The sequence below is a fragment of the Ipomoea nil genome, unplaced genomic scaffold, assembly GCF_001879475.1.
Source record: "Ipomoea nil cultivar Tokyo-kokei standard unplaced genomic scaffold, Asagao_1.1 scaffold1993, whole genome shotgun sequence".
NCBI classification, from domain to species: domain Eukaryota; kingdom Viridiplantae; phylum Streptophyta; class Magnoliopsida; order Solanales; family Convolvulaceae; genus Ipomoea; species Ipomoea nil.
Genome location: NW_017618421.1, coordinates 1,253,247 through 1,261,835, shown reverse-complemented (window position 1 = coordinate 1,261,835; position 8,589 = coordinate 1,253,247). Strand labels below are relative to the sequence as shown.

Genomic DNA, 8,589 nt, shown 5'->3' with positions numbered 1-8,589 from the left:
TGAGTCTCGATTGGGACGACTTGCCTTCGAAAATGCTGACTCCATACCCTCTCGACCGGGAGGATCCACAGATCGCATTTCACCGAAAAGATCCGGTTCTTCCACCCCCGGTTGTTCCCGGGCAGTCCCTCGATCGAGCATTTATCCGCTCGGGACTGGGTCATCAAGAATCCACCCCCGTACGCGGCCGCCAGCACCTTCACCTGGTAGACGTAGTTGAAAAGCTCCATGGTGCAGGCTAATTGGTGCCGACTGCATATCTGGGGGAAGCAGGCGATCATACAGTGCGCATTTGGGCAAATCTGCCCGGGCATAACCTGGTAGTAGCCCAGGAATGCGGTGAGGAGGCTGGAGAAGGGGAACGTGATCGGGGCCATTAACGAATCGTAATGCATCCCGATCCACTTCCCCTGATGCCGCTCGATGATATTCCCGAGCTGCCTGCTGGTGTCGAACTCGACCCGACCAGCGAGAGTTGCTGCGATTCTGCTCACTTCTCCTTTCGTCAGCAAGCTCATCTGGCCCTCGACGCTCTCGCTGTTGAGGAACTCAAATCCGTCCCCGTTTGGCGTCGCCGGCCCAGCCGAGTCTTCCTCGACTGCTTCCGCTTCGTGTGCCCGGTGTTCCACCTCGGGCTCAGCTCGAGGGTAATCCCCTATTACCCTCGTAGGCGTTTCCCTAACGCCCGCATCCGGGGAATTTCGTCCGCTCGTGGATGTCTCATCGCTCCCCGACCCGCTGGAGCTCGATCCGGATGTCCCCGACGAGCTCGACGACCCTTCTGGCTCGGGAGCTTGCTCGGGTATGTGTTGTGGTCGTTGCTCGACCTCTGGAGAGTAGGACATGATGTCCACCTCCTCGCTACTCTGCTCGACCGTGTTGTCGTAGTCTGCGACTGAAGCGTTCTGGCTATCCGAGTCCGACATATTTAGTTCTACCTAAAGGTCGGTCGGGGTTAGTACAGGGTTCGGGAAGTTAGTTCGAAGTTAGTTCTATCCTACTCCTACGCAAAGTTAAAAGCTAAGTAAAAGCTAAAGAGTAGAGAGTTTACCGATTGGAGAAACTTGGCTGAAGTTGGTTGAGAAGTTGCTCGGTTGATCTGCTGAGTAGCTCGCTCGGGACTCTCAGAGGGTGCCGATTGGATCAGAAGATTGAGGAAAGTTCATTTGAAGGCCTCAAGGGCCTATTTATAGGAGAGCATTTAGGCGGGAAACCAATCCACTTGCGTGACACGACCCGCACTGATTCCGAGGCGATCGTTGCAGTCGTCGAGGCCAGCAGTGGCCGACACGTGGCGAGGGAAGGAATGACAGCTGGTCGGTCGGTTTGTTGGCCGACGTTTGGGCTTCTTCATCCCGTCCCGTTTTTTCCCGGACGGTCAAAAAGGCCCGGGCTGGGGGGCTTTTGGTAGGGAATATCCCGACCGACATAAGCTTCACCACGACCGATTTGCCTTTGTTTTTCTCTCTTTGTCTTTGCAGGTAACAGGTCGGGCTTCATGCGAAGAACCCGGTCGGGATCTGACCGGGAGTTGCCCGAGCAGTAGTGTCGACCGCCGAGCGGTAGCCCTTTGGCGAGAGAGCTGACAAGGGACATGTGACAGCTCTTTACGACGACAGACAGGGCACCCGGGAAGATGACACGTGGTGGCTACGTGGAGAACATGCCGAACGACCGGATACTTGTCCCTGGCACAGCGGCTATAAATACCCACAGTAGCTACAGTGTAGAGGACTTTTGGACGATCGATAGGTTGTTACTAGAGAATCCCGACCGCAGTCAGTCGGCACTCAGAGCAACCAAGTAGATTGTACTTAGGGCCTTTACCGTGATCAATAAAGTCTTTTACTTGCTTTAATTGGTCTCGGGTTTATTTTATATTGCTTACGTAGAATTAGCAGTATCACCCACAATTCACACAACACCGGTAACCCCTCCCATGCAAATGACCCCAACAGAGCAACGCCTAGTCGGCAAACACTACCCGTGGGGTCGGCGGGGGATCTCAGGGATCGAATCAACAATAACCGCCATGGCGGGTCGGCTCCTCCCGTCCCACCTTAGGTCCCGGGTTTCCAAGAAGGGGTGGTCGTGATCTAACAAGCTGCAAATTTTTTGACCCACCTCGTGGAGGGGCTCCAAGGAGGTGTCCAACCCCCTCCACTCGGCCTTGAGGCATCTTAGGGGATCCCACATTGCCAACCTCAATTCCATGAAGGGGGAGAGACCTAAGCTAGCCCAACTTTGGTTCATGGCCAACATCAACTTGATCAAACTCCCCTTTTGTCGAGCACACATTGAGGGACTCGGCTTGTCTCGGATATACATGCTCATGATTTCCGAGTTCACACCAGAAAGCTCATCTTTCTCCCCATCCTTCGAGAAGCCAAGCCCGCGTTGAAGAACCTACCCACGCAAAGTTGATGTCGTGATTTGTTGAGCCCATGCCAAAGGCCACACCTCATTTCGGGTAGTTGGGCCCGTGACATACCGAGCTCATGGTGAAGGAGTCATTCTGCTCCGAGAAACCAAGCTCCAGGCTTGTTGAGTTCAACTCAAGGAACTTAGAGGATCACAAGCTCGACCGCTACAAACACAAGGGGCTCAGGTTAAAGATATCATCACGAGGAGCTCGAGTTGAAGAGCTCATCAAGGGGCTCAGGTTGAGGAGGTCAAGTTGAAGAGCTTGACGCATGGAGCTCGAGTGGAAAGGCTTAGCACAAAGGGCCCAAGCCAATGAGCTTGGGTTGGGGAGCAAGAACTCAAGTCCTTGCACCCATGGAAGTTTGGACCTCAAGCTTGGGAGCCCAACCCGTGTAAGGTGTGGAGCTCAGGTCCTTGCACTGGTTAGAGGTCGGACCCCAAACTTTAGAGCTCACTCATGCAATGAAAAGATTATTAAGCGCAAACTGTTGATGAAAAATATACATATACGTGTGTGACTTTAGTGCTGTGTTTTGGAGGAAGTAGCATCGTGTTGTGCAAGGTCGTGGAGTAAGATTACTCTCTTTCGCTAACGACTTCTCGCAGCTCAGAGAGTGGGGGATTGATGATGCAATAATTACAAATGGATCCGGAGCGGGACAACATGGAGTGAACCAAGTTCGAAGTACCGGAGGGAATCCAAAACCGGACCCGACCAACTCAGGCACGGCCAAGCCCCGCGCTTGGCCATGAGGCCAGCCTCCAGGGTTGACCACGAGGTCGGCCACCTTGGCCACGGGGTCGGCCACTTGGGCCAAGCTCCGTGCTCGATCGAGTGACGAGGTCTTCGCGTTGACCGAGTCTTACGGCATTGGTTGCGATCCAAGACAGTTACAGCTTCCCACCACCTTCTTTGGACTAGTTAGGGCCCATTTGGAGTATAAAAACACTCCCTTATGTCCTATTGAGACATAATTTCCTTCATTATCTTATACTTGTCTTGTTATTGCATAAATTCCTTCTTGTAATACCGTTACACATTATTAATACAATAGTCGTCCCTGTGACTTATCAATATTTGTCTCTTGTTACCGTTATATTACGCTTGTCATATTCTATAAATTAATCAGGTTAATTAATTCGAACACCCGGATAAATTAAATCCATACATACATACATTATACAAAATAATATCTAGCACATTATTTTCAATCTCCTTGAAAGAAAAAAGTGCCATATAGATTACGTTGATTTTATAACTAGTATGTGGCATTCCGCAGAGAATTTTCGGTTTTAGTTTTGTACGTGGCATGCCTCAAACTATTTACAAGGTTGATTTAAAAATGTTTAGGTGCGTGCTGCAGAAAAAAAAAAATGTTTATGGCCAATTTTTGCAACAGAGTGAGAGAGTACATTATTCTTGTTAACATAATACAGAATATAGATATACATCATAGTGTTGCTCCTAAATTTTACAACTTTCACACCCATATTCAGGGCAATACAAAATATGTAAGACTCAAAAATAAAGATGTTTTAAACTTTTTAACTTTTAGATACTCTGCGTATATATGAGCTCAGCTGTGAACCAATGAATTAAATGAAATGAAGCAGTATCATAGCGTCGTGTGAATCCCTGACTGGTTAGAACAGAGACAGGAGCAATCCGGTTCATTCAAGTCTCTCTTCAGCAGTCGTTTATCACGATTGATCATCAGTTTAATGTGGGGTAACTTTGACGAAACCTGTCGCCATATTTCTTTTACTGCTCCATTGGGGTCATCATATACAAAATAATGTTTAACCTGAAGGCAAAAAAATTTCAAAAATATTACACTTCTGTAAACTACATTATGTGTTAAGGAATCAGATTAGTATGCTGACATTTGAAACAAAGCCCACAAGTCATGGAGAGTTCCCATCAAGAAAACACAAATTCATTAACACAGCCACTAGCAGTTCAATTGGTTTTCAATTTTTCATGTATCCTAACAAATTAATGGGGCAAAAAGACTAAGGGTGCACTTGGTTTGAACATTGGAAACGGAATGGTAATGAGAATCAAATACTTGGTAATAGTAATGAGTTTAAGTAGGAGACACTTTGTTTGGTAGTACATGGGAATTGGAATCAAAATAAATAAAGAAATAACTAATTAATTAAAATAAAAATAAATAAGTATATAAAAATCTATAATACATATATATAACACATACATATGTGTGTATATATATTAAAATTTCATATTTAATGCATGGACAATGACCTTTTTATTTTTTTCATTTTTTTCTCCCTTATTTTATTCCATTCTTCAAAAGTAGAGGAGTAAAATAGTAATGGATTTTGTAAATTACTAAAGATTTGAATCCAATAGTAAGATATCAAAAGTAGGCAAACAAACATGCAAATGGGTATCAAAACCCATAGTAGAGGGCAAAAGACCCAAACCAAACACCACCTAAAAGATGAAAAGATTTAGAAACCATAAACTTAAAATAACAAAAAAACAAAGTAACAGGAAACTGTAATAAAGATGTGGTGGCAGGGAGGGATTAGTTGAAAGCTTCAGTTGCATGGCACCACCAAGGTCCTCCACCCCCACACCCCTTCTCCAAACTTTGTTTAGTGTTTTGAGCAAAGTAGCCAAGAGCTTGGTGGCTGGTGGCTGGCGGCTGACTATAACATGGAGGTTCAACTAACCTCCTTCTAAGAAAAGTAAGCCTAAAGCATTTTCCTTTCTTAAACATGCATGATGTATGATATTTATGTAGGTATATGGTCCAACCATTTTAATGAGTGAAATGGAATGATACTGGCGACAAAAAATATAAAAAGTAGACAACAAAAAAGAGTAAAATGTGATACCAGAGTTCATTCATGGAAAATACCTTCTTTAACTCCCGCTGCAATTCCAAAATCTTCTCCATACTCATGCCCCTAAGAAGTTTAACCAAGGCTCCTTTCTTTATTGCTGTGTTCGAATCGACAAAAATTGCTATCTTTCTGTAGTCTATGACATCCTCAAAAGGCAATTCAATATAGTCACTAACAATAACAGGGACACACAAGCTCACAATAGCATCAAATAGACGGCAAGCTGATGGAGTGTCACCAGCTGGATGTAAGCAAAATTTTGATGTATGCATCCCTTGTGTTGCTGCACGGCGGCTCTCCCTGGACTGTGTACCATGTTTTATAATGACATCAGTTTCACTCTCAAGCACTTGAAAAAGTATATCACGAATTTTTCCTCCCTGCAATATAAAAGAAATAAACTATATGTCAATGATTGCAAAAATTATATAGTGTGCAAAACCAATCGTTATAACAGTGTGCCCAAAAGAAACAAGAAAAAAAAAATTAAGAACCAGCATTAGCAATCAAACTGTAAATGTGCCCCAAAGAAACTACTCTAAAGATCATATATGATATATACACATGGCAGAGAATTTGAGCCTGCACAAAATAATTTTGTGCAATAAAGAAATCAACCATTTCTATCTTCACCAAATTATTGTGTGTGGCATCATAATGATTTTTATTGCTTTGGTTAATTTATTGTCCACAAAAGAATGAATGGCATTTTCTAGTGTCATAAAAATCGGCTTAGGCGCCAAATAGGCTCTAGACATCCCTAGACCAAAGGGAAGAAGGGAAAATTAGCCTTCTATGTGATCAGCGGACTAGGCACCGTTATGTATAATTTTGTTTGCTTTGTTATGGTTAGAGTATTATGTGCTATTGAAAATGTACATTTTATGGGAGGAATACTTGCTAGAAGTCTAAAAAACTAGGATGCCATATGCATGCAAAAAAAAAAAAAAAAAAGAACCAATTTTTTTTAGTTGTGCACCTAGTGATTTTTAAACATTGATATTTTTAGCGTGTTGAAAATTTCAAAGAATTTTCTTGAATGCCTAGATTTATCTATCTTGGAACATATTTTCTACAGATTGCACATGTCATCACCGATAGCTTAAGTTATATGACACCACAATGTTTCAAAAACAGTGCCTAAATCAGATATCAGTCAGTAGCTTAGACAGGTCACAACCTAATCTTGATATAATCAGAACTAATAAAACAATTAAGATGTAGGCCCGATACCATATCATTAATGCCAATAATTTTAACAAAAATATCTGATTGGCGATTGCTACCTCTTTTCGATACCGATTCCCCATAAAGAAGAGCAAAGTCTTGCGGTTTTGTATCCCAATATCTCCCTGATATGGATTAATCCGATATGTATAAGGCATGATAACATCCTTAACTAGTGAGGCCTGAACACGAGACAACCTACCAAAATCTGATACCAATAGCACCCCATTCTTCACCTTATCCACAACTTTGTACAAGGCATTAGGATCCTGACATATGAATACATGATCCCACCCATTATTCCTTTTCCAATACTCTTGCTGTCCCAAGTACTCGATCAAAGCATCCTACATATACAAGCATAAAAAGCTTAATAAAAACTGACTGATGATACAAACACAAAAATATGGAAAATTACCATGATATAAAGTGGAACCAGAATCAGAGAAGCCAGCAATTACATACCAACCCCAGTTCCAAACTTACTACTAATTGCAACATTGGTAAGGTAAACAAAAATTTCAAAATTTCTATTTCCAACTATAAATATCCATGATTTCTACTTAAATATACTCATTACCTGACAGCCTGCACTGCTAAATGCATTCCAACATTAAAAAAGCTTGAAAAAGGAACAAAATTATCTGTACAACATAGCTAAAATAATCAACCCTTATAAGTAACTATTAAACAGGGCAATTGAAATTCCTACCTGCGTCTTCTCATCACTATACACAGGCCGATCCCCTGAGGGCGGCCGATTCACAGGATTCACAACAAGGCTCAAAGACGAGAAAAAAGGCACGTAGAAGAGGTCAGCCTGATCGGGGTCAGACACTGGAAGGACGGCCGACCCGGCCCGGCCACGATTGGGTAAGCGGAGGCTGGTGAAGAGGTGCCATTCGGCGGCATGCTGAGTGCCGGGGTACTTAAGCAATGCGTCGTCCTCTACCCTCTCCCCTCCACGGGCCAAATTGTAGCTCTCGATCACCCCGTAGGTGAAATTCCTGGGCAGATCGTACATATAAACCTTCACAGGCACTGGATGTTTCGCCCCGAAATACTCTGCGTTGCTTCCGAAATCAGCAAAGCCAATGGCATTGTTGATGGACAGAGGAGTAGAGAAGATGAAGGAATTGAGGAAGGCGTAGAGAGCTAAAAGGGAGATGAGAACAGCGAGGGTTAGGGTTGGTTTGAGGATTGATCTCTTCGGCATTTTGGTGCTGGGAGTCATTGAGATTTTGAGGGAATCATAGTTTGGAAACCCTGGGGAAGTTAGTTGCGGCGGCGATCGGAATTTTGCGCGATTTGAATTCATTGAGTGATCGGAGACATCTGCGAGCGGTGGGAAAACTCAAAACTGGACGTCTGGGCCCGAAGACATTCACTTCTATTGTACTATCGTTTTGTATTTTTCATAGTTAGTAGTGCGAATGAGGAATACTCAATATTTATATTTAAATACTAGTCTTTTTTTATGCATACGCTATACGCAAAAAATAGGTGCTCAATATTAAGTACTTTATATTAAAATTTTAAAATTATTTAAATTTTTAATATTTTAAATATATTGTAAATAATAATAATAATAATAATAATAATGTAAAACGTTTTTATAAATTTGATATTTATATTTTAAGAAATAACTAACATATAACTCCAATATATAACGTGTATATTATTATTATTATTATTATTATTATTATTATTATTATTATTATTATTATTGAAGAAGAAGAAGAAGAAGAAGAAGAAGATAAGAAAATATATAGTGGATGCATATACATAGTAACAATAGTGGAAAAAATAACGGAAGTTATAATGGTAATGGTATGTTTGTCCAAAATATTGTATAATACAACTTTTATAGTATAATGTATAAAAAAACTTAACGGAAAAAACGGACATAAATGAAAAATATAACCTTCATTCGCACTTATTATATTTATATAATTTAATAATAACTAAATATTTGAAAGTATATTGCAAGATTATATAGAAAAATTTTATACATAGGTAATTAAATGTCAAATTTATTTATTTAAATATGTAACTCAAAGTATA

General features: G+C 41.9%; 1 protein-coding gene across 1 annotated transcript; it reads right to left on the bottom strand.

Annotated features, from left to right (window-relative positions):
• Window positions 1–3,823: 3,823 nt before the first annotated feature.
• LOC109147445 (probable arabinosyltransferase ARAD1) lies at window positions 3,824–7,950 on the bottom strand. The gene is made up of 4 exons (XM_019295105.1): window positions 7,238–7,950; window positions 6,585–6,872; window positions 5,313–5,678; window positions 3,824–4,229 (listed from the first exon to the last, which is right to left on the bottom strand). The coding sequence occupies exons 1-4, from the start codon at window positions 7,841–7,843 to the stop codon at window positions 4,041–4,043; spliced, it is 1,449 nt and encodes a 482-aa protein (XP_019150650.1). The 5' UTR covers window positions 7,844–7,950; the 3' UTR covers window positions 3,824–4,040.
• Between the last annotated feature and the right edge of the window lie 639 nt (window positions 7,951–8,589).